The sequence below is a fragment of the Solanum dulcamara genome, chromosome 3, assembly GCF_947179165.1.
Source record: "Solanum dulcamara chromosome 3, daSolDulc1.2, whole genome shotgun sequence".
Lineage (NCBI taxonomy): Eukaryota > Viridiplantae > Streptophyta > Magnoliopsida > Solanales > Solanaceae > Solanum > Solanum dulcamara.
The window spans coordinates 81,249,605-81,276,311 of record NC_077239.1 but is presented as its reverse complement, the minus strand read 5'-3'; the positions used below and the strand labels follow the sequence as shown (position 1 = coordinate 81,276,311).

The 26,707-nt window shown below is 32.1% G+C and overlaps 3 protein-coding genes across 3 annotated transcripts; 1 reads left to right on the top strand and 2 right to left on the bottom strand.

Moving 5' to 3' along the window:
- Positions 1-1,513: 1,513 nt before the first annotated feature.
- Positions 1,514-3,288, bottom strand: LOC129883316 (UDP-glycosyltransferase 75C1-like). The gene has a single exon (XM_055957964.1). The coding sequence runs from the start codon at positions 3,215-3,217 to the stop codon at positions 1,802-1,804; it is 1,416 nt and encodes a 471-aa protein (XP_055813939.1). The 5' UTR covers positions 3,218-3,288; the 3' UTR covers positions 1,514-1,801.
- Positions 3,289-13,141: 9,853 nt separating this feature from the next.
- Positions 13,142-14,788, bottom strand: LOC129881930 (UDP-glycosyltransferase 75C1-like). Its single transcript, XM_055956043.1, has one exon. The coding sequence runs from the start codon at positions 14,737-14,739 to the stop codon at positions 13,339-13,341; it is 1,401 nt and encodes a 466-aa protein (XP_055812018.1). The 5' UTR covers positions 14,740-14,788; the 3' UTR covers positions 13,142-13,338.
- An 8,376-nt stretch (positions 14,789-23,164) lies between these two features.
- Positions 23,165-26,111, top strand: LOC129883313 (sesquiterpene synthase 14b). The gene is made up of 7 exons (XM_055957963.1): positions 23,165-23,314; positions 23,801-24,080; positions 24,375-24,747; positions 24,838-25,056; positions 25,145-25,283; positions 25,360-25,608; positions 25,682-26,111. The coding sequence occupies exons 1-7, from the start codon at positions 23,210-23,212 to the stop codon at positions 25,979-25,981; spliced, it is 1,665 nt and encodes a 554-aa protein (XP_055813938.1). The 5' UTR covers positions 23,165-23,209; the 3' UTR covers positions 25,982-26,111.
- The last annotated feature ends 596 nt before the right edge of the window (positions 26,112-26,707 follow it).

Here is a 26,707-nt window from a genome sequence, read left to right as displayed (position 1 = left end):
GGTTAAAAATTTAAATCTTATATCTATCTTATTTTATTATTTTTTAAAATTAGGTAATACCTCTCTAAGTGGTAATGGGTAGCATTTTTTGCGTTTTAACTAACATTTATTTTATTTTATTTTAATCTTTCAAAGTTTTCACGTTTATCACATTGAAAATTACTATTTTTTTAGCAATGTATAATTTTTATATAATTAAACTGAATGTGTATATTAAAACTAGTAGTACTATGTGATATAACATACAATCAATGAGTTCAACTAATCTCAATACTTTCGGCATATAATATAACTCTCTCTCTCTCTCTCTCTCTCTCTATATATATATATATATATATATATATATATATATATATATATATATATATATATATAAATACTATTTAAAATAGATAAGAATTAGTTTTGGACCTATAATTTTAAAATTTAAACAATTTTTAGTGATAATAATCTAAATATCAAATCAATCAAATTTATATTTTAGATCCACCTTTTGTAATAGTGCATCCATCCTCTCAAAATCCTGAATACACCTACGAGGTATCTAGTGCAATTTATATTTTTTATATATAATTTACGTGTTATTATACGAAGTAAAGTTTACTCAGAGTATACTCAAAGAATTAGTGGCTACAGATTTCATTGTTACTAAAAAAGTAAGTTATTTCAAATACCTAAACATAATATTATTTGAGAATGCAGTTAACTTAATAAAATATGTTCTCTTTAACAGCATAGTTATTAAATTCTTAAATGAGATGACACATACTTCAATATATATAATATAAGAATAGCTAGATGTTATATGATTGAATCTCACAATTCACTCATTATTTTAAAAAACTAAGACGTAGAACTTAATTATAAAAATTAATGAGAAACTTAAAATAACAGGAAAATTAAATAACTGCGTATACATAAAGAGACCTATTTAATTGATTCAGTGCCATTAAAGTCTTTGCAAATATTAAATAAAGTCTATATGAGGAGGAGGATATAATAGTTTCAAAAATATAATATAATCTTCATCTAAACCATGCCATAAAATAGCTCTTTCCATAATTAAAGAAAGCATCTGTTACCATATTTGCCTCCCGATAGATGTGATGGAAATAGTTTCAAAGAGAAATCTCTAAACTTGTAATCATTTAATATATATGAATAAAAAAATATTTTTCTATAGATAAATAAATAATGTTTGATAGTATCTGAAAAGTTGGTGAACAAATGATTATATATGGGACTAAATGTCAGGCTAAACAATAACCTATTTTCCCACTAATTGCTCAATCAATTCGATTTTATTTAAGTATATATTAAATTTAACTTCCTACTATATTCGCTCCAATAATATTTAATTATTATCTTCAATGTTAAATAATTATGTTGAAACAGTTTTCAATATGCTAATATTATTTTACAAAAGAATATTTTCTTTGAAAAATATTTTTCAATCATATCAAAAATATAAATATAAGTTAATTTCTATTACTTTAGGCACTGGAAACCTAGCTAAAGTGACAAAAGTAGGTGTGACCATATGAATAAAAAGTGAATACACAAACTATGGTAAATTCTTTGTTTGCCAATATGGCATGCCTAGCTCACTAAACACCAAAAAGATGTTTCACCAACAACACACACATAAACACATACAGTAACATACATATTCTTCACATGAGTGGAGCTAAAAATTTTGAATTTTTGTTCCTAACACACATACTATAGTAAGGTCTTCAATCGAGTGATTATTCTAATCTCTACATGAGAAATAGACAATTTATTATATCAACAAGAAAAATCAAACACGGTGTTTATTTTTCTTATTATTTATTTTATCATCACCAAGTAAAAATTCATTAACATAAGCCTTGAGATTCACAGTTAATGAACCATTTTCCTCCATAGCTTCCTTAGCCAAATCCCTCCATTTTTTGACATTCTTTCTCAATTCTTCTCCTTCTTCGCTGTCCTCCATCACAATTTTTATACATCTCTCAAATTCATCTCTTTTAGCGATACCTCCTTCACTGGCATTCACTCTGACGCCATTCTTCCAAACATCTTGAATGAGCTTTGCGTTACAGACTTGATCATTCCAGATCGGACATGCTACGATGGGCATCCCAGAAGCTATGCTTTCTAGAGTTGAATTCCATCCGCAGTGTGTAAGAAAACATCCTACAGAAGGGTGTCTCAGGACTTTCATCTGTGAGCACCAACTCACTATCTTCCCCTGCTTTTCCAGTTCGGTTTTGCAACTCAACTTTTCCCCGTTTTGCCCTTCCCTAAGCGCCCACAAAAATGGCCTCCCACATTTCAACAACGCTTGACCAATCTCTTCAATCAATTGACTTGATGTCTCCGTGTAACTACCAAATGCTATGTAAATAACTGATCCATTAGGTCTTAAATCCAACCAATCCATATAATTCTTTGAACTAATCTCTCTCATGTCAGCTCCAACAAAATTATCATCAAAAAAATTTGAAGGAATTGAAGGTCCAATTCCAATCATAGTCACATTCTTTAAAATCCTCAAAGCATCAAATTCCAAAGCATCAAAAGTGTTCACAAGAATTTTTGGATTTTCTTCGCTATTCAATATCTCAATTTGTCTTTTAATAGACTCAACTGCCCAATTGTTACACTCCACATCATCAAACACAAAAGAAGGAAAATCAGTTGGACAAAGTGGGGGCAATCCTGGTAACTCTATAATTTTATCCTTAGAATCACAATTTTTGAAATTATCAGAATAATCAGTATATCTATAATAATAAATATCAAAAACTGTGGCGGGTTGGATCCAAAATAATGTAGATGGGATATGGCATCTTTTTGCTACTGAATCAACCCATTCCATAGCAATAGTGTAGATAATATGTGTAAAAGGGTTACAATTTTTTGCATTTGATTTGATTAAATTAAAAATAAATTCTGACCCATGAGACTTTATAGAAGAATAATACGCATGAAACTCATCAAATGAACCTTTGAAATTTTTATCATAGCCATCAGAGAAAGAAGCAAAGCTTAATCCTTCAATATTTGGGAGTATTTTTATTTTATTGAAAGCTGATAGGCTAGTGGATAAAGTGACTTTAATGCCTAAATTAATTAATTGTTTGGAAAATTGAAGAGCTGGATTAATGTGACCTTGGCCTGGAAATATGGCAATAAGAACATGGGAGTTTTCTTTTTTGAAAATTTCCATGTTTTTGATACTGAAAAGAGATAATTTTTCTAGTGGCTAATGGGGGAGTTGTGCATTTTGGTATGTATATGGTTTTGGAGTTTATATAAGATAAATTTTTGGACATAGCGGTTGATGACATTTGTGCTGACAACATATATATTGTACTAATTCAATGTATTTAGTATTTTTTTCATAAAAATGTAGCCACATCAATTTGTATGGGATAAGAATTCAGGCAAGGTCTGTCCCTTGGATAAGAATTCGGTTATTTTAAAAAAATTATATCGTCTTAATTTTTTAGATATTTTATAATGTATAATTAAAATTAAATTTTTTTAAAGTTATTTTAATTATATCGATTTTTTTAATTGATAAGATTCAGTTAATTTTTATTTTTTTATTTTTAAAATATCACATCAAAATATACTATTATTAAAATACTTCTTTGACAATTATATTCGAAATACTTCAATTATTCATCAAGAAGTTAAGAATGGAAAACTTTGTTGCCGTATTATTTAATCTTAAGTAGGAGTATTTGTATAGATTTTGCCGTATTGTTTGATGGAGTATTTATTATAGTATCTTTTAATTTTAAATATAATAAATTAAAAAGTAAACACCCAACGTCGTCCAGTCACCATAGGTTTAGGACCTAGGTTATATTTATATTTGAAAAATATTATAAAATATATTTATATATTAAATTCAACATATTGTTAATATATAAATATATTTACATACATACAATGTTATTTGATTCGATTTAGAATTGTTATACACTTAAATAAAAATTCACAATTTTATTAAAAAAAATAATATAAATCAATTTAATACGATTAGATTTGATCGATTTTTCATATTCTTTTCACCCCCTAAATTCAGGTATAAGCCTCTATTATATATGCAGAATTATCATAGTGGCGTGCACGAGTGTTAGACTTTATTATCATTTGGTTTTTACACTGGTAGGGGTAGACAGAATTCTACTAATATATTTTTAAACAGAACACCAAAGCAGGTAAGATTTTACCTTTTTAGACAATGTGAGCATATTGTATATAAATATTTCTTTAATTTACATATAGAATATAATGTACATATTCTATATACTAAATTTATAGGAATAATAAGGGAATCTAACAAATAATGTCATGAGAAAAGTTTTTAGGATCCAAGACAACACTTTTAACCTTTGCAAATCACCTGTTTTTCTTAAAGATAAAGTACTCAAAGGCAAATCAGAGATAGAGAAATTAGTTTCGATGTCAAGAACAAGTATTCACATTCTCTTTGTGGGAAGTATTAATACATAGGTTTTGAAGACAACGACAGAACAAACTAGAGGAGAAAAATTATTGGTGAGCTCTGCTCTTACTACTATGGATTAGCCAGAAAATTTAAGTTCTGTTCAATCCACTCATTTAATCAATTAGAGGCTCTATATAGTTAGTGTTAGAGTTGTATAATGATTCCACTTTACATGATATTTTGCCGCTCTCTTAATGTAATTAATTTGGTATAAATATTGGATACAAATAAGTCTATATCTAACTTTTAGTATCTTTATATTGTCTGAAATGGTGTGACTATGATGTTGACCAGTTGAGTTTTCTACGCCTGTTATGATCCAACTCATCGAGCCGTGCGGACACCCACTCTATGGCCTAAGTAAGGGAGCCCTTAACTGTCATGCCCCAGGTGGGTACCCTAGACGTGGGCGACACTCAGAACCCATTACTGGCTCCCAAGCAAACCACTTGGCCTGATCACACATCCGTTCATTCATTTAATCAGCGGAAGACTTAAAATAAAGAGATAATTAAGCGGTCAATTCCAATCAACAATCTATCTTCAGGAAGAAAGGCCATGGGCCAACAAATCGAACTCCAATCTATGTCATTAAATAGTCTGACAAGAACAATTCAAGGAAATAAAATACTCAATCGATCCATCACTATCTAGTCTTTGAAGCCTCTATCACTACTATCTAATTGGTGCTAATGATAGGTTCATGGCTACCTCAAATCAGAATGAAAAGACTAAACTCAACGCAAGAATAACATAAGTGGTATCCTTCGAATGTAGGGAAAGCTCACCAATAAGCTGAGTGTGAACAGATCCTCAAATGTGTGCCTATTGATGATTTCTTAAACCTGTCTCTGCATCATGAAACTATGCAGGTCCAAATGGACGTCGATACGTGGAATGTACGAGTATTTAATATGGCAGAATGAAACATGCACCAAGGTAGAATAATACTAGTTTAAATATCTCAAATCAGAAAGGTAAGGGAGACTCAATCAAGGTGTAATAAATCTAAAGCAAGGATACGATTTAGACAAAGATCAATCATGTAAAATCCAATCCAATCCAATCATATACAATTCAATCTAATCCAATGATATACAATTCGATCCAATCCAATCGTATACAATCCGATCCAATCCAATCATATATAATCCGATTCAATCCAATCACATACCATCCAATCAAAACCAATCATATACAATCCGATTCAATCCAATCACATACCATCCAATCCAATCATATACAATCCAATTCAATCCAATCACATACCATCTAATCCAATCACTTACCATCCAATCCAATCATATACAATCCGATTCAATCCAATCACGTACCATCTAATCTAATCACTTACCATCCAATCCAATCATATACCATCCAATCCAATCCAAATCAACGAATAAAGTCAAAGGACTCAACTCAATAGATATGTGAATTAGAATTTAGAAATGTTTACAAATCGACTCAATTATCTACAATACCAATCAAACCAATCATATCATGCACAATCAACTCAATAATAAACTTAAAGGACTCGACTCAACATATATGCAAATTAGAATTTAACAATGTTTTATAATTCGACTCAATCATCTACAATCTCAATCAAACAAATTATATCATGCACAATCCACTCAATTTGGGAGTTTCTCTAACCGACAACCATCACCCATGAGCCAGTGATGTACAACAAACCGACGTTGTTGCCACGTCCGTTCAATACTTTGCCAGGATATGAACGAATTAATCAATCATGTATCCATCAATCAATCAAGTCCTATCATTTCAGGATAATGAAATAGGGAAACATCCGACTCTCTTACGTTGGCTACGTAGTTCATGTGATTCGAGTAGGGACTATAATCTTATCCAATTCGGTGCTTGATACTCTTTCCAACACTCAATATGCTCATATCTATCAGGTGAGTAAAATACTTAAAATGCTCATTTAGTCTCTGTTGGACTTAGCTCAAATCAACTCATTTAGTCTCATTGGACTCTTTTCAAAACTCAATCAATCTGATCTCATTGGACTTTCTTTCAAAATCAACTCATCTCAATCATTAAACTCTTCTCTTTAAATTTGATACAATCTCAACTCAATGAATGTAGTAAATATTAGATGCATTTAAAATATAATTTTAATTCCTCAACTCAATCTCAAAATAGATGTTTTAATGTAAAAATGTTCAACTCTTTTATACTCAAAATACTCATGCTCAAAATAATAATAAGAGACTTCTCAAACTCAATTCATGCTTAAACTCTTTCTAAATCAAAGATGTAAATAATCATTTTTAAATTCAAAATAGTGCATAAATAATTTATGCAAAAACGTTCACAAATCATTTTTAAAACTCTTTCTCAAACAATCATTTATACTCAAAATCCTCATAAGACTCCAATCAAATTGAAATTATGCAAATTATATCAGTAGTGACATTAGACTCCAATCCACTCCATCTTAAAACATCACATCAACATTACCTCTTCATCAATCATTTTATTTATAAAAAATAAACATCATTTACATCATCATCAAATATTTTGCTCTAAAATTCTCATTTAACTCTATGTTCAATTTCATCAAACTCATTAAAATATGCATCATCTCACTTTGAAAGCAATATTTTTATTTATACATGAAAACCATCAATCTCAACCTCAAGACAAATTATGACAAAAATGAAATCTCATCTTGAGTTCATAGGAATGAATACATGAATCTATACTGTCAACAAAACTCAACTCAAGAACATCATTAATACATATGAATTTATATACAAAAACTCAATAGAAATTATAGATAACCCAAGAACTCAACTCATGGAGCCTCAAAACTCAACTCAACTCGAATCAATGAAGATGTAGGGCATGTGGATGAAATCAATCCAACGTTGTGAGTAGCCTTACATACCTGGAATGAAGATTATCTCACCAAAAATCAAAGACCTAGCTTGAAGATCTTGAATCCTAGCTCTTCTTCTCCTTCCACATCTCTTCTCTCAAAATCTCTAGAGGTGAATAAGAAGAAAACACCCCTAAGATATTGATAAAGGGCTGATTTTAGCCCTAAAACGTAGAGGGGAAAGGTGGGAAAAATGTCACGCCCCGAGAGGGTACCCTAGACGTAATCGGCACTCAGAAACCATTTCTGGCTCCCAAGCGAACCACATAGCCTGATCACACATCCGTTCATTCATTCGATCAGCGGAAGACAAAAGAATAAAGAGAATATTCAGTGGGCAACTCAAACCTCAGTCTAACTCAAAGAATAAAGGCCATGGGCCAACAAATTCAACTCTAATATTTGTCATTATAAATAGTTTGACAAGAATAACTCAATCGACTCATCACTATCTAGTCTATGAAGTCTCTATCACTACTATCTAATTGGTGCCAATGACATGTTCATCGCTACCTCAAATCAAAATGAAAAGGGCTAACTCAATACAGGTATACACAGACGGTGTCCTCCGAATGTAGAGGAGGACTCACCCACACGCTGAGTACGAATAGATCCCCAATGATGCTCCTATTGACGATCTCTTAAACCTGTCTCTGCATCATGAAATGATGCAGGCCAAATGGCGTCAGTACGTGGAATGTACTGGTATGTAAAATGGCAGAATGAAACATATCTCAAGGAAGAATAGCAACGGTCCAAATATCTCAAATTGAAAAAAAAATAAGAGAGACTCAACAAGGCGTCATAAGTCTAAAGTAATAAATACATTTTTAGGCAAAGATCAATCATATACCATACGGTCCAATCCAATCATACACAATACAGTACAATCAAATCATTTACAAGTCGATCCCTTTCAATCATGTACAATTCGATTATACACACTCAACTCAACAATCAACTCAATAATCAAATCCAAGCTAGTCACACACTATTCTATTCAATCCAATCACAATCCATCTACTCCAATCCGACCGTATACAATCTACTAGACATTCAACTCAACCATCAGCTCAAAGGACTCAACTCAATAAATATGCAAATTAAATTATGCAACGTTTTACAATTCAACTCAAAAGACTCAACTCAATAAATATATATAACAACTCACTCAAGTGTCCTAAGTCTAACAAGAAATCGTTTAGACAGGACTAACTCATAAGCATATAGCAACTCACTCAACTCGACTGACTCAGAGCACTATCAAGACCTAAATGGGAGTTTCTCTTAACGGACAACCAACACTTATGAGCCAGTGAAGGTACAACGAAACGACGTCGTTGCCATGCCCGTTCATACCTTGCCAGGGCATGAACGACGAACACTCATGGATCCAATCCAACCAGGTCCTATAATGTCAGGACAAAAGCTCTCGGGGAAGCATCCGACTTTAACGGTTCAATCCCCCCTACGTTTGGCAACACAGGTATTGGGTTCGAGTATGGACTATACTCTTGCCCAATTCGGTGCTCGATACTCCTCCCATGACTCCATGCTCATAAAACTCCTCCAATCATCTCAAACAAGCCCTCATGGCTAGTTTCATGTGGAACATTGCCACCTCATCAACTCTGTTCTCATTTCAACTCAATTAACTCATAATGACTAGTCTCATTGGACCTTCTTTCAAATCGACTCATCTCAAATCATCAAACTCTTCTCTTTAAAAATTTATACAATCTCAACTCAATGAATGCAGAAAATATTATGTACATTAAAATATAATTTCAACTCCTCAACTCAAACTCAAAATAAATTCTTTAATGTAAAGATACTCAACTCATTTAAAGGCTCCTCATACTCAACTCATACTTAAACTCTTTTCTAAATCAAAGATGAAACTAATAGTTCTTTAGACTCAAAGTAGTGTATAAATAGTTTATGCAAAAAGGTTCATAAATAATTTATTTAAAGCTCCTCCTCAAAAGATCATTTATTTTCAAAATATTCCTAAGACTCCAATCAACTCAAATTATACACATCACATACCACAAAATTACATTAGACTCCAATCCACTTCATCACATAACATCCTCATCAATATAACTCTTCGTCAACCATTCTACATACATTAAATACGCACCATTCACATCATCACTCACATCGTCACCAAAACATCATCACCACATCATCATCATATATTATCATTTACATCATCATCAAACATTATCATCACATCATTGTCAAGTATTGTCATCACATCAATCATCAAACATCTACTCCAAAATTCTTATTTTTGTCTTATGTCCATTTTATAGAAGCAAAGGGATATTCTTAACTAATCAATTCATTCTTTTCATTTTCCAATCAATATATACATACACACAACTATCCATCTCAACTTCAAGACATTTATGACAAGAAATCTCATCTTGGATTCATGTGAATGAAACATGAACCCATACTCTCAACAAAACTCAACTCAAGAATATCGTCAATACCTATAAATCTATATACAAAGATACATTTGTAGTTAATAATATGAAAAATAACGATTTAGTAACTCAAGTCATTAAAATTGTCAATCAACCATTTGTATCTAAAAACACTCCATAGTTTAGGGAAAACTTTCAAGAAAACCTTTCTAGAAGGTGCAACTCTTCCACAACTCCTAACCAACACATCTATGGGCATATGGAAGAACTCAATCCATATTTTAGGTTAGCCTTACATACTTTGTTTGAAGACTTTGAAGGAACTTGATGTTAGGTCTTCAATGGAGAACTCATATCTTGAAGCTCTTGGAACTCTTGAAGGCACCCTTTGTTGGAGAAGGATTTGGAGAAGAAGAAAAAGAGAGAGAGAGAAGCTCCTAGGGCTTTTAGAGAGAGAGTGGGGGCTGAAAAATGGTCCCAAAACATTCAAGGATAGGGTATATATAATTAGGGAAAAAGTCTAATTTGTCCCTCTTCAAAAATCTGAAAAATGGGCAAAAATCTTACTGGCGCTATAGTGGCGCGTCACGCCACTGCAGCGCCAAGCCAAAATAGGCTTAAAACCCTGCACATCTAATAGTGGCGCGTCGCGCCAAGCCCCAAACTACTGAGGCTGTTTTCTGGCGCTATAGTGGCGTGGGGCGCCACTGGAGCGCCAAGCCCAAATTTCGCCCAGGCTTCAAATTTCTGCAGTACTAGTCTGTAGTAAAATAGCCATAACTTTTGATTCTGAACTCCAAAAATTGCAATCTTGGTGGCGTTGGAAAGAAGACTCAAAGACCGTTAATTTGGTAGGTCGTGGTCCACCCAGTTCTTTATATACTAGGAGATATGGTTGTTTGAAGTTGACCCTTAAACTAACTCGTCTAAAAACTTAATCGATTGGGGTTCTTTGGACTCGACTTGGTGTTAGAGATCCCTCATGACCCCTAAACACATCTAAAATCTTCAAATACTTAGGAATTAGTCCTAACTCATGTGAAAAATTTCTATTCCTCCGGTCCGAGTCTACACTCACGTGAAGAAATGTTCGAATCTTAGCGAAAAAAATTTCGGGGTGTCACAGAAAAGATTGAAAAGCCCCTCTTAAAAATGAAAACTTCGCAAAAATTCAAACTATAGTGGAACAAGTCCGCGTCGCGGAGTTGTTCCCCCATAGTTCATTTTTTTCCAAAATTTTAAGTTGAAGCAAAATCGGCCAAATCCGCAACGCGGACTAGTCGTGCACCCTTCTGGTTAACTGGAAGTAATTTTTTATTTCGAACTCCAAAAATTATAATTTTGGTGGCATTGGAAAGAAGATTCAAAGACCTTTAATTTTATTCATGGGCCACCTAATTCGTCATATTCTAGGATATATGGTCGTTTGAAGTTGACCCTTATATAGACTTAATCGAAAACTTAGCCGATAGAAATTCTTTGGAGTTGGCTTGGTGTTAGAGATCTCTTATGACCTAAACCACATCTAATATACTTAAAATACTTAGAAATTGATACTAACTTATATATACAATTAGAAGTCATTCAGTTTGAGTCTATACGTATATGAAAAATGGTTCGAGTTGGAACGTGACATCAGATCCAATTATGTATCGGAATGTGACACCCGATCCAAACATACAAGCAATCACAATTTCAAGAACAGGTTCATCACAAAACAGGCCAGTAAGTCATCATTTCGCATAATTTCTAGCATTCTTTCCTATTTCCATACACATATGCATACCATGAAGTAATTTAGCAAGTACATGAAACTCATATAGGAAACAAAACTATCACCTAATCATTCCGATCTTACCCCAACTCATCAAGGTTGTCAACCCCCTAAGGTTTATCACAATATTCATATCTTTTCTAACTATATACATTCAACTATGACCTATACAATTCACCCAATTGAATACGACAACCAATTTCCCTCGAAACTATTTCCTAACCTTCTCATTCAAGTCACCGCAAGTTAGACCCCAACGACACCCGAATTTCTGCACATAAACCGTGGTCCAGAGCTTAACTATACACCTTTCATTAATTCCAGTCTATACTACACAAATGGATATAGATTTAACTAATCAGATGAGAGAAGCCTGGCCTACCTGGGCATCAAGCAGCTGTGGAAAGATAGAACAGTTTCAATCCTTCATTCCAAATGTTATATGGGCGAGATAGGCCTGAAATTCGACATTTGGAAACCTCTTAGCGCTGAGATTCCTCCCCTTTCTCTTCCCAAGCCAAGAGAAGCCTTTTGGAGGATTTTTGTAGTAACCCTTGCCTAACCTATACTTTTGAGAACTGGGAAAATAAAAAAATCATGACTCAAGTTCTGTCCCACGACCTCCCGCTCTGGCGGTAGAAATTCCGCTGGAGTTGCGCCACTAGGTTGGGACTATCCCACTCTGGCGGGATGGTGGGACTTGTGGAGTTAGTTTTTCTTGCAATTTCTTTGGGTTTAATTAACGACGGTTCGGATCGTTACAACGCCTAACACATTTCCTACAAACATTACCATGTTCCGCATGCGATGTTACATTTGGGCACAAAATTGAGTACTTGTGAATGAGCAAAGTCCGGTGCTCTTATTTTATGATGATAGGGATGATTATGTCCATCATTTCTCAAATTACTAACAATTCAAATACAAACAATTTTTTTTTTTAATCTTTAGAAAAAGTGGGAGACAGAAAGTACATATATAGCACGTGATTTTAAATCAAGAATTTGCAGAAAGAGTACAGAAATAATCAAATAATACAATGAATTTCATTTTTTATTTGTTTAAAAAGGTATCAAAACTGACAACTAAATTTATAGGAATAAAAAGGGACTCTAACAACTAATGTCATGAGAAAGTTTTTAGGATCCAAGAAAACATTTTTAACCCTCGCAAATTACTTTTTTATTTTTGTGTGTGTGATTAGGGACGGAGATGCAATATTAGTTTCGATTTCAAGAGCAAGTGTGTATATACATAGGTTTTGAAGATGATGACATAAAAAGCTAGAGGAGAAAAATAATTGATGAGCTCCGCTCTTACTTTACATAATATTTTGCTGTTATCTTAATAATTAATTTGATGTAAATATTCGATACGAATAAGCTTTTATCTAACTTTATGTATCTTTTTATTGTCTAAACTGGTGTGACTATGATGTCTCGCAGTTGAGTTTTTCTTACCCCTAACACATTTCTACAGACATAATCATGTGTCCATTCTCTAAGTACTAACAATTCTACAAACAAAAACTTAACGAATGTCATTAACCAAAATATGATGCTTAATTACTCTTCGCATACATTTTGAAATAATTATGCATAATACGTGTACAATATATATGCCAAGGTACTACAAGAATGCCACTCAATTTTATTTTTGACAATGATTCGACCTTGCATAAACGCGAGATGTTTTGTGCATTGAACTATTCTTAATGACCGAGTAAAATCTCATTAACATAAGCTTTGAGATTCACATTTGATGAACCATTTTCCTTCATGGCTTTCTTCGCCAAATCCTTCCATTTCTTGGAATTCTTCTTAAGCTCCTCTCTTTTCGCTCCATCTTCCATCACGATCTCTATACACCTCTTGAACTCATCTCTTTCAACGACACCTTCTTCACTAGCATTCACTTTGACGCCAATCTTCCAAACATCTTGAACGAGCTTAGCATTGCAACCTTGATCGGTCCACAACGGACATGCCACCATTGGCATGCCAGAAGACAAACTCTCTAAAGTTGAATTCCATCCGCAGTGAGTTAAGAAACAACCTAAAGAAGGGTGTTGTAACACTTCCATTTGCGAGCACCAACGCACGATTTTCCCTTGTTTTTCTAATTCCTCTTTACAAGTCAAGTTTTCCTCTGGATGCCCCCCTTCTTTTTCTTCCCTAATCACCCACAAAAATGGCCTTCCACATTTTACCAATCCTTGAGCTAGTTCCTCCAATAATTGACTTGATATCTCAGAATAACTACCAAATGCTATGTAAATAACCGATTCTTTAGTCATTGTATCCAACCACTCCATGTAATTTTCCGAACTCCGTCTCAAATCAGCTCCAAATGACTTATCTAAAGGATCATTCCCATCAAGAAAAGCTGAAGGAATCGAAGGACCAATTCCAACCATAGTTAAATTCTTCAATGCCCTCAAAGCATCAAATTCCAAATCATCAAAAGTATTCACAAGTACTCTTGGATTTTCTTCACTACGCAATAACTCAATTTGGTCTATGATAGATTTAACTCCCCAACCATACTTAGAATTCACATCAGTGAACACGAACGAGGGAAAATCGCCAGGACTTAGTGGAGGCAATCCTGGAAGATCTACAACTTGATCTTGAGAACAATTCTTGAAACAATCAGCATAGTCAGTGAAGCAATAATAATAAATGTCTAAGACCGTGGCGGGTTGGATCCAAAAAAAAGTGGACGGGACATTAATGCCCTTGGCCACTATACCAACCCATGCCATAAAGGTCGTGTAAATTACACGTTTGAAAGGGTGGCCCTCGGCCGCCCTGGATTCTATGATTTGAGTCACGAATTCAGAACCGTGACTCACTAGGGAAGAATAAAATGAATCGAGCTCATCTACTGGTCTTTTATATTTTCCATCATAGCCATCAGAAAAAGGAGCAAAGCTTAATCCTTCAATAATTGGAAGTTTGGAAATACGATTAAAAGCTGTTAGGCTAGTGGAAAAAGTGACTTTTACTCCAAAATTAGCTAACTTTTTGGCAAATTGAAGAGATGGATTAATATGACCTTGACCTGGAAATGTTACAAGAAGAACATTACAATCATTCTTCAAGTTTTCCATAATTCTTTGGTGTAAGATAGAATCTTAATTAATTTCTGGTAAGAGTTATTTGCATTTGTGTAAGGTTCTAATAAGACTTTATTATATAAGAGAAAAATATTGAAATGTGAACGATTGATGACGTTTGTGGTGACAGAATGCATTTTAATAACATTAATTCATCGATCTTTTCAAAGAAATGTAGGCACTAATTCATAAAGGATAAAAATTCTTGTAGAATTAAACAAGAAGAAGTTGTCAAGAAATAAGTTAAAACGGTTTGTTTGACGGGACAAGTCTTTTTAAAATGCATACATTTTATGTCCTTTTAGACAATGATATCCATGAAAAAGTTGTATAGATTATGCTCAATGTTTCGAATTTAAAAGGGAAAAAATAGCAAAAGAGGGAGAGGGAAGTTGTACCTACTTTCAATTACTTTCTCTGTTTAAAAAAAAAATACCTATTTTTCTTTTTATTTTCATTCATCGAAGAATGATTTTTTTTTGCAACACTTTAATTTTATTTTTTCACATGGCATGTTTAATGTCACATGATTAAAGGGTATTTTGGTAAATTTCACGTAACTTTAATTTAGGATCACAATTAGGGGTGTACATGGACCGGATTTATTCGGATTTTTTACAAACCAAACCAAACCATTTGTATCGGGTTATTAAATCTATAAACCAAATCAAACCAATAAAAGTTGAGTTTTTCGATATCAATTTTTCTCGGATTTTTCGGATTTTTTGGAGTTTCTCGGGTTTTTCATAGTATCTAATAAAAAGCACAGAGCAGTGCTTCTGAAAAAGAGTTCTATTACAAAATATCAACATATAAGATGGAGACAGAACACTGTTTGAAGTTTTAACTTTATAATATAACTTTATAAGATGGTGTTTTTGTATATTATTTAGATGAGCTTCTCAAGTCAAAATCTAAATGTAAGAAAGAAAATAAAAATTATGAAAAAAATTTAAAAAATATTTATAAATTATATTTTAATAAATATTTTTATGTATAACATAATTTTAAAGTAGTATATCTATAATTGGGTCGGTTTGAGTTCGGTTTGACTTTTTTTAGTTAAACCAAACCAATCCTATAATAGTCGGTTTTTTTTTTCAAACACCAAATCAAGCCAAACCAAATCACTAGTCGGATTTTTTTTACGGTTTGGTTCGGTTTGTCGATTTGGTGCAGTTTATCGGTTTGTCTTGTACAACCCTAATCATAATATTGAAAAATGTTTTTTTTTAAACTCCTTGCCAAGTCAAGTCATTCTTTTTAAACAAAGAAAGTAATATTTAGACACTAATAATAAAAGACTAGAAAAAACAACAACAATACATCATGTGTTATTTCACAAGTGTGTTTGGTAGGATAGATTGCACGCATTCATTATCCCTATCTAGAAGACTATTAAACTATGAAAACATGTAAGAATAATATCAATCTTCTTCCTGAAATTAGCTAACAAAAAATAAGGGATAATTTGGCAAAGTCGCACCCAAAAACCACGTGACTTCATATCATATTTGGGCTTATATATTGCTGTGATTTTCAGCTCTTGTTGGGTGAGAATTCAACACACTTTGGGCTTCATGTGAGCCCTTCTCTTGACTTACGTGATTCTAGTTAGTCCTATACTCCTAAAACACAATAGTTAGTCCCTTAATTGTTCTTGGATCTAAATCAATCCCTCCTGTTAAAATCCTTAATGGTTAAATAATTTATGAAGCTTTGAAGAAGAAAATGCTGATAATAGTTTAGATTTAATTGCGCGTTTGAAGTACTAACTTTAAGGTTACATAAAATTCAAGTTAATTAACCTTAATGGTTCATCTGTTGGAGAGTAAATATTAATTTTTGTAAGTCAAATTTAAATTTCATTTTTTATTTGTATCAAATAACACTCTAAATTTATTCATTGAATCTTCTATTCCTATAGTAGATTGTCTAACTATGATCAAATTAACTATTCTAAGTGTTGAGACAAAAAAACAGATCAAATTTTTTACTATGTAATTTAAAATATGAAAAAGTAAATACACAGGAAAAATTCAAAGAGATTTAATATCCACAACCATCTTCAGTATCCATTCTTATAATAAAAAATACTAATCGAGGAGGATGGAATTTTGTGATAATATTTTGGATGATAGCAGGTGATGAAATTAGAGAACTCTTTTAATATTTTGAAATTTGGTAGATTGACATCATGTATAGTAATGTTTATTACTGTATTTAAAATAAGATATCATGTAGCAAGTCGATAAAATAATCCGCTTGGCCAAGTTTTTCAGAGATTTAATGTAAAGTAAAAAAAGAAAAAATCAAACACGCATATATATATTTGAATGAAAATTCAATTGGCTATTGATACTTTTATTATTTTTAGAGATTTTTATGAGAAAATTAAATGTCTTAGACACTTACTAATTGAATAAAAGAAAATAATCTTTTACTAGTAAAAATAAAAATCTCTTATATAAAATTATTAATAAATAACAGATTAATTATCTTTACCTGCACAAAATTGCTTACATGTAGAGATCAATTTGGATTCTTATCAATTTATTATTCAATCTTACAGATCAATAAAATAGACAGGCTAACTGTTTGTTGCTCTTTAAGCAAAATCACAAAGTAAAATAGCAGCTATTGTGATTTGCATGAATAACTGAGGTATGGATAGTGGGTATCTAAAACTCAAGTGAGTTGGAGAGTATGGGTGTGAGACGGATATGCTTTATGTTGTGAGACAATTAGACCAACTAGTGAGGTTAGGCGAAATCATTGAACGGTTAAGGTTGGTAGGTGGGGACTATTGGGGTGATGGAACAATAGTAAGATGGGTCTCTAATCCACAAGTTTTAAGTTGTGACTAGGGTGGTAGTGGAATCGTGTTGTTTAGGGTGGTGAATACCCTAAGGGTGAGAATAAGGAGTGCACTTATTGGGCTGGAGTGACTAAATTGAGGAAGTTTAAGTATTATGATATCTCTTATTTCTTTGTTCATATATTATGCAGTGGGTATCAGATTGAACGATGATGCTTATCGGTATGTGTTGTTTGTACTGATACTACTCTTACTATGCCACTTGGCATAGTCTGGTTGTAGGGCCAGTTATGTCTCTTAGGTGAAGACGAAGGCGATCCTGCAGCAATTTCTATTTTTTCCTTATCTTGGTGGAAGTTGGTTCATTGATCTTTTATTTTATTTCTACTCTTAGTAGCTCTTGTACCTGCTTAGACTAGTATCCTTGGGGGATTTTGTATAATTGTATAAGTTGGTCTTTATTGTAGTTTTTTTAGAAATTTTGTTTTAATTATTCAAGTTTGTTTTAAATTCCGCAACTGTTCTTATATAATGGGTTAAGGGTTCTCTTGCACGAGTCATAAAATGGGTGCCCACACGCCCCGATGGGTTGGATCGTAACATAATCCAGACCAATTGCCGTTGATTACTTTGAATGTTGTTGGTGACTTTACAATTTGGATAGACTTATCTAGAATCATATTTACAATCGGCCGGCGAAGGTATCACTTTCTTGCCTCGATCGTGAATATTCTTTTTTCCCTACTATATGGTAAATAAGTCACCTGTTAGTACATATATTGCTAAACAGTAAACCTTTATGTCCAAAATTTGTAAGTACTATGGTTTTGTAGTGTGATACATTCACACATCAATACATACATCCTAAATAATAAGCCTTTTTTATCACTAAAATATCTAATTAATACTATTATTTCTGCACTTGAAAGATTTTGAATTCTGCCAACTAATTTTAAAAAATTGATAACTAAAATTTATAGATGCTAAGTTAGACTAATTTCTTCTCATTCACCAATTTTCAACTCCATCTCTAGAATTTGCTTATGATTAAGAATGCCGTTAGTGACTTTCATATAGGAATAGACTTATGAAGAATCATCTTCAAAATTGTCAAACGATGTGAAAATTCATATTTTCCAGTTACTTTATTTTCTTGTAGGATATATAAACAAAACTATGCAATTAGAAAGAGTATGAATATAAAAAAGGCAAACCAACAATAATTTTTTTCCTCATGAAGTTATGATCATATTTAATAGACACCATTTAAATATTTCTTTTTCCTTTTAGATATTAAATTGTCTCTTCATGAAATGTAATTTTAGGTCTTTATGGTTCTTTTACATGTACATGTACATTATTTTAGTTTTAAATTTCAATGGTCTCTTTATGAAACGCAATGCTGAGTTGTTATGGTGTTTTTACATGTATGCTATTCTAGAAGCATTCACTCTCCTAAAAGGTTTTATTCATTTCTCACACACCTGCCTGCCTCCATTATATTATTGCTCTCCTAAATCGTTTTATTCATTTCTCACACACCTGCCTGCCTCCATTATATTATTGCAGCTTATTTTTTGTTTGGTCCAATAATGTCTGCTAAGTTGACATTTATATTGACGTGCACAATCAAAACAAGGAACTCATAAACAATATATTTCTTACCTCTGGTTTCGTGGCCCACACCAATTAATTCACGAGCAGGGGCGAATTAAAATTTTTGGAAAAGGGCCAAAATTACCCCTGAACTTTGAAAAATATTTTATTTATGCCTTTCGTTCTACTTTAGAGCCAATTATATTTATACCCCTACCGTTATTCTTTGGGCCAAATATGCCCTTGAGTATAACAGAATGTCACGTGTCAGTTTCTCAGTGGTCAACTTATTTCCCCTTTTAAATATGTTTTTTTAAATTTTTTTAAATCTGTTTTTAAAACCATTTTTTAAAAATATTTTTTTTAAAAAAAATATATTTCATTTTTTTATCTATTTTTAAATCTGCTTTTTAATTTATTTTTTAAAAATCTGTTTTTTATGTATTTTTTACAATATGTTTATTTTATTTTAAATTTGTTTTAAAAATAAATTTGCATTCACAGATTTTAAAAATATATATTTAAAAAGCAGATTTAAAAATAGATTAAAAATGGATTTAAAAAACATATAAAAACAGATTTTTTTAAAAAAAAAATTAAATCTGTTTTTTATGTATTTTTTACAATATGTTTATTTTATTTTATTTTAAATTTGTTTTTAAAAGAAATTTGCATTCACAGATTTTTAAAAAAAATAATTTAAAAAGCAGATTTAAAAATAGATTAAAAAATGGATTTAAAAAACATATAAAAAACTGATTTTAAAAACAAATTTAAAATATAAAAAAAAACTGATTTTAAAAAATAGATAAAAAAACAGATTTAATCTCAAGGGCATATTTGGCCCAAAGTATAACGGTAGGGGTATAATTGGCCCTAAAGTAGAACGAAGGGCATAAATAAACTATTTTTCAAAGTTCAGGGGTAATTTTGACCCTTTTCCATAAAATTTTTGTTAAAGGAAATTTAAAATATAAAAAAGTAAATACACGAAAAAAATTAAAGAAGATTTAATATTTACTATACATATAAGATTATGTTGTTATTGATATACCAAAACACAGTCAAAACTTCGCCATTCACATCAATAGTCAAAATTATGTTGTTATTGATATACCAAAACACAGTCTAAACGATAAGATAAAGGAAAAACAAACTACATTATATATGAGCTTAATAATATAATATAACTACTTGTAATAAATTAACAATAATAAAAAATATTATAATAAAAAATATTAACAAAAATGCGTATTACTAAATAATGAGTATTTTATATGGATAGGATTATTGGATTAGGATTATCATAGTATTACTAAATTATGAGTACTTTATATATGGAATTGGATTAGGATTTCGATTACAATCTTTTAGACCGGTTTGTCATGTTCCTTACATATTTTTTAATCATGATAAGAAAATGTTTTTTATTTATTTTTTTATTATATTTATTATAGTCAATATTTACTATCATTAAAATAATGGTATATTAATTGAAGAAAAATGGTGGAAAATGATTTTTTCTAAAACAGAGTCTTTTAATGAAGGACAAAAAATCAATCAACATTTTAATGGTCTTCATGTTTTTAATGTAATATAAATATATATTTATAAAAAAATTAAAAATATAAAAACTATGTAAATTTTCATTGAAATGATTCAGATTGTCACGTCCCGGTAGGGTACCCTAGACGTGACCGGCACTCAGAAATCATTACTGGCTCTCAAGCGAACCACTTAACCTAATCACTCATCCGTTCATTCATTCAATCAGCGGAAGATTTAAAATAAAGAGGTAATTAAGTGGGCAATTCCAATCAACAATCTAGCTCAAGGAAGAAAGGTTATGGGCCAACAAATCGAACTCCAATTTATGTCGCTAAATAGTCTGACAAGAACAATTCAAGAAAGTAAAATACTCAATCGACCCATCACTATCTAGTCTATGAAGCCTCTATCACTACTATCTAATTGGTGCCAATGATAGGCTCATGGCTACCTCAAATCAGAATGAAAAGATTAAACTCAACACAAAAATAACATAAGTGGTATCCTCCGAATGTAGAGGAGGACTCACTAATAAGCTGAGTGTGAACAGATTCTCAAAGGTGTGCCTATTGATGATTTCTTAAACCTGTCTCTGCATCATAAAATCATGCACATCCAAATGGACGTCAGTACATGGAATGTACGAGTATGTAATATGGCAGAATGAAACATGAGTCAAGATAGAATAATATCGGTTCAAATATCTCAAGTCAGAAAGATAAAAGAGACTCAATCAAGGTGTCATAAGTCTAAAGTAAGAACACAGTTTAGACAGAGACCAATCATATACAATCCAATTCAATCATATACAATCCAATTCAACCAAATCATTTACAATTCGATCTAATCTAATCATATACAATCTGATCCAATCCAGTCATATACAATTCAATCCAATCCAATCATATACAATTCGACCCAATCCAATCCAATCGTATACAATCCAATCACACACCATCCAATCGACAATAAAGTCAAAGGACTCAACTCAATAGATATGCAAAATCAGAATTTAGCAATGTTCAATTTCATCAAACTCATTAAAATATGCATCATCTCACTTTGAAAACATTATTTACATGAGAACCATCAATCTCAACCTCAAGACAAATTATGACAAAAAACGAAATCTCATCTTGATTTCATGTGAATGGATACATGAATCCATACTCTCAACAAAACTCAACTCAAGAACATCATTAATACATAAGAATTTATATACAAAACTCTATAGAAATTATAGATAACTCAAGAACTCAATTCATGGAACCTCAAAACTCAACTTGAATCAATGAAGATGTAGGACACGTGGATGAAATCAATCCAACGTTGCGAGTAGCCTTACATACATGGAATGAAGATTATCTCACCAAAAATCAAAGACATAGCTTGAAGATCATGAATCTTTGATCTTCTACTCCTTTCTAGTCTCTTCTTTCAAATCTCCTAAGGTGAAGAAGAGGAAAACTCTTTGGATATTATGAGGGAACTGATTTTTTTGTCCCAAAACGACTAGGGTTAAGCTTTGGGAAAGGTGGGGAAAAGACCAAAAAGTTCCTCCTAAAAATATGAAAACTGGCAAAATTTGAACTAAGTTGGAACAGGTCCGCGTCGCGGACTTGTTCCCCCATAGTTCAATTTTCATCGAAATTTCAAGTTGAAGCAAAAACTGGCCAAGTCCACGACGCGGACTTGGCGCGCACCCTTCTGATTAAGAGAAGCTAACTTTTTACTCCGAACTCCAAAAATTGCAATCTTGGTGGTTGAAAAGAAGACTCAAAGACCTTTAATTTGATAGGTCATGGGCCACCCAATTCATTATATTTTAGGAGATACGATCGTTTGATGTTGACCCTTCTACGGTCTCATACAAAAACTTAGTCGATAGAAATTCTTTGGGCTTGATTTGGTTTTAGAGATCCCTTATGACCCTAAACCACATCCACTACTCTTCAAATACTTAGAAATTGATCCTAATTCATATATATAATTAAAAGTTATTCAGTTCGAGTCTATACGCATATAAAAACTGGTTCGAGTCTTGGAGATTTTTTTTTTTTTAGGTGTTACACAGATGAACTCTCTTGGCTCTGTCCGGCTCCACGTGAAACATATATGAGCGTGAAGACAACACATGCTTCTTCAGCATCCATTCTTATAATAAAAAAAAGATGCCAATCAAGGAGGATGGAATTCTCTGATAATTAATTTGGATGATAGCAGGTCATGGAATTAGAAAACTCTTTTAATATTTTGAAATTTGGTAGATTGACATCATGTACAATAATGTTTATTTCTTTGTTTAAAATAATATATCGTGTAACGGTTCATTACGCAAGTGGATAAAATCATAAGTTTGACCATGTTTTTGGGAGATTTAATGTAAAGTAATTATCACTTGACTCTTTTGTCACTTATCGCCCCAAGGGCACTATAAAATGCCTCACCAAATATAGCACCAAATCTCACATTTTAGATTAGTGAGAGAGATAGAGAAAAAGCATGAATCAATTAGCAATGGCTGATAGTACTATTACACGTCCATTGGCAAATTATCACTCAAGTGTTTGGGGAGACTATTTCCTCTCCTACACTCCTCAACTCACAGTATGTTATGTACAAACTCATATATGTCTCGTTTTTTGTGTGGGTCAGGCTTGATGGTAGTTTGATGTATCATAATTGTTTCTTTGTTCTTATCAGTAATCGTAGTAGCTAGCATTATTCTCGTAATTTTCTTGTTTTATGATTTATGTTACCTCATGTCATTTTTTGTGCTTCAATTATCTCATTATTATTGTATTATTTAGTTATTGTTATTGTTCCTTGTTTTTTAAAAACTATGTAATGCTATCCTATTATTTGTATGCCGTCTTTACTACTCTATTTTTTTCTTTTTCAACCCTTTTTTGTGTGCATTATTAGAGCTAAAGGTCTTTCAAAAACGGTCTGTCTACCTCAACGGGGTAGGGATAAGGTGCATTCTACCTTCCTAGATCTCACCTATACTGAATATGTTATTATTGGTGTTGGATTGCATTTGGTGCTATTAAAAGATAGTAGACCAATAATAACCTTTTACATTTGGTGCAGGAAATTAGTAGCCAACAAAAACTTGAACTTGAAGAGTTGAAAGAAAAAGTCAGGCAAATGTTAGTTGAAACTCCTGACAATAGTACACAAAAACTTGTCTTGATTGACACAATCCAACGATTGGGAGTGGCATATCATTTCAAAAACGAGATCAAAACAACCATTCAAAATATTTTTTATGAGTCTGAACACAATAAAAATGAAGATGATGACAATGATCTTTACGTTGTTGCTCTTCGTTTTAGACTAGTTAGACGACAAAGGCATAACATGTCTTCTGGTATCGTATCTCTACTCTAATTATTCTATGCACCTTATTAAATACTAATTTCTTTTTGGTCAAAAGTAAAACGGCGACAAGGAGAATTTAGAATTTAATCTTCATGAATTTAAATTTTTTACCAAATTGAAAATATAATATTTATATAACTTAGATGAAGGCTCGAACAAGAATATATTCAAGTTAAATTAGCTCAAAGGCAGTAGGAATTTTACTAATAATTAGAATGTTTAAAATTTTAGTATAGATCTACAAAAAATTATTTAATATCTCACTATAACAATAATTAATCAGATGTGTTCAAGAAATTCACCAACCATGACGGAAAATTCAAGGAAAGTCTTACTAAAGATGTTGAAGGATTATTAAGCTTATACGAAGCAGCACATCTAAGAGTACACGGAGAAGAAATTCTTGAAGAAGCTCTATCTTTTACTGTTACTCATCTCAAGTCCATGGGCCCTCAATTGGGTAACTCACTCAAGGCTCAAGTTAGTGAAGCCTTGATCCAGCCCATTCATAAAAACGCAACAAGAGTAGTAGCTCGTAAATACATACGTATTTATGAGAACATTGAATCACATGATGATTTGCTTTTGGAATTTGCAAAGTTGGATTTCCACATTTTGCAAAAGATGTACCAAAGAGAGCTTAATGAACTTACAAGGTACTACTATATATATGTATTAGCCTCTTTAATTAATCTCATAAATATAATGTATATATATTCTTTGTATGATATATTATACATATATAGGTGGTGGAAAGATCTGGAGTGTGAAAATAAATACCCATATGCAAGAGACAAATTGGTGGAATGTTATTTTTGGGCAACGGGAGTGTATTTTGAGCCTCAATATGTACATGCAAGAAGGACGATAACAAAATTAATCGTTATCATTACCATCACTGATGATCTGTATGATGCTTATGCAACTTATGACGAACTTGTGCCTTTTACCAGTGCAGTCGAGAGGTAAAACTATAAAACTTAATTACTAAACTCTTTGCAACATTGAGTAAGAAATACTTATATGTGTAATGTGTTATTTATGCATGTGCAGATGTGACATTAGTGCTATGGATTCGATATCGCCCTATATGAGACCTCTTTATCAAGTCTTTTTAGATTATTTTGATGAAATGGAAGACGAATTGACCAAAGATGGGAAAGCACACTATGTCTACTATGCGAAAATTGAGGTATGTCTAAGCAAAACCAGAGATGGATATCATTGATTTTACAAACAAGGTTTCTAATGTCTGTATATATTTGTAGACGAATAAATGGGTCAGAAGCTATCTTAAGGAAGCAGAATGGTTGAGAGATGGCATTATTCCAAAATGCGAGGAATATAAGAGAAACGCTACTATAAGCGTTTCCAATCTATTGATTTTGATTACTTGTTTGATTGTTGCGGAGGAATTTATATCCAAGGACATGTTTGAATGGATGATAAATGAGTCTTTGGTTGCTCCAGCTTCATCACTAATCAATAGATTAAAGGACGATATTATTGGACATGAAGTAAGTATATTATATAGTTTGAATTGAACTTAATTGTTTAAATATGGTATTGAAATAAATGTATTTGATGCAGCACGAACAACAAAGAGAACATGGAGCTTCATTCATTGAATGTTACATGAAAGAATATGGAGCTTCGAAAGAAGAGGCATATGGTGAGGCTTGGAGGCAAATTGGAAATGCGTGGAAAGACATAAACACAGATTATTTATATGCTACTCAAGTACCAACGTTTGTCCTTGAACCTGCCTTGAATCTTTCACGTCTCGTAGATATTCTCCAAGCGGATGATTTTACGGATTCACAAAGCTTCCTTAAAGACACAATCACCTTGTTGTTTGTCGACTCTGTTTATAGTACATCATCTGGATAGTCGTACGTACCATTCATCAAGTGTATGTTTTAAGCAAACAATGGCTCCAATGTTTCTAATAAGTGATTGCTGCATGCAATTGCGTGAGTGTGTGGTTTTCTTTATAATTCTAATAATGTTTGCATGAGTTCATGTGTGTTTTCTTCTCACTCATTTTTCTTTTTATAAAATGTACAACAATATATGAAGTTGTATTGAAGCCGGTTTCTTTTCAGTTTAGAAATGAAGGTGAAAAAGAAATCACTTTGAGCTTTGTTGATTTACTTTGTGATGATTTTATTGAATAAGAATTAATTCGAGTTTTTGTGCACTGTTATCTGGTATTATTATTAGGTGCTTGTTCATTTTATATATTATATTTGATTTTTCTCTCTATTGAAGAAAGAGCGACATATTTAGAAAATTTTAAATCTACCATATTTTTCTAATCCTTCCATTGGAGGAACATGTTTTTGGCTTCTTGAAGGTATACTTAGCAGCAATAAATGCCAAGTATTTGAAGCTTATAAATTCTAATATATATATATGTCAATCCATTCGAGTTTTTGTTTGATCTGGTGTCATATATTGTTAGGTGTTGGCTCTAAATTTTTCGGGGGGATTTTCGTATATAGTCATTCAAAAATATCTTAATTATGCTCCATAGATATAGTTTTTTAATTACAATTCGTAGCTATAGTTATAGCAACGTTTATATAATTTGCTATACAATTCAAAGTTTTTGTA

Bases quoted from the DNA above. Each gene is read 5' to 3' on its own strand.
- LOC129881930 (XM_055956043.1), bottom strand. From the start codon at position 14,739: ATGGAAAACTTGAAGAATGATTGTAATGTTCTTCTTGTAACATTTCCA.
- LOC129883316 (XM_055957964.1), bottom strand. From the start codon at position 3,217: ATGGAAATTTTCAAAAAAGAAAACTCCCATGTTCTTATTGCCATATTT.
- LOC129883313 (XM_055957963.1), top strand. From the start codon at position 23,210: ATGAATCAATTAGCAATGGCTGATAGTACTATTACACGTCCATTGGCA. The intron at 24,748-24,837 runs GTACTACTATAT...ATACATATATAG, and splicing joins GAGCTTAATGAACTTACAAG to GTGGTGGAAAGATCTGGAGT. The intron at 25,609-25,681 runs GTAAGTATATTA...TATTTGATGCAG, and splicing joins ACGATATTATTGGACATGAA to CACGAACAACAAAGAGAACA.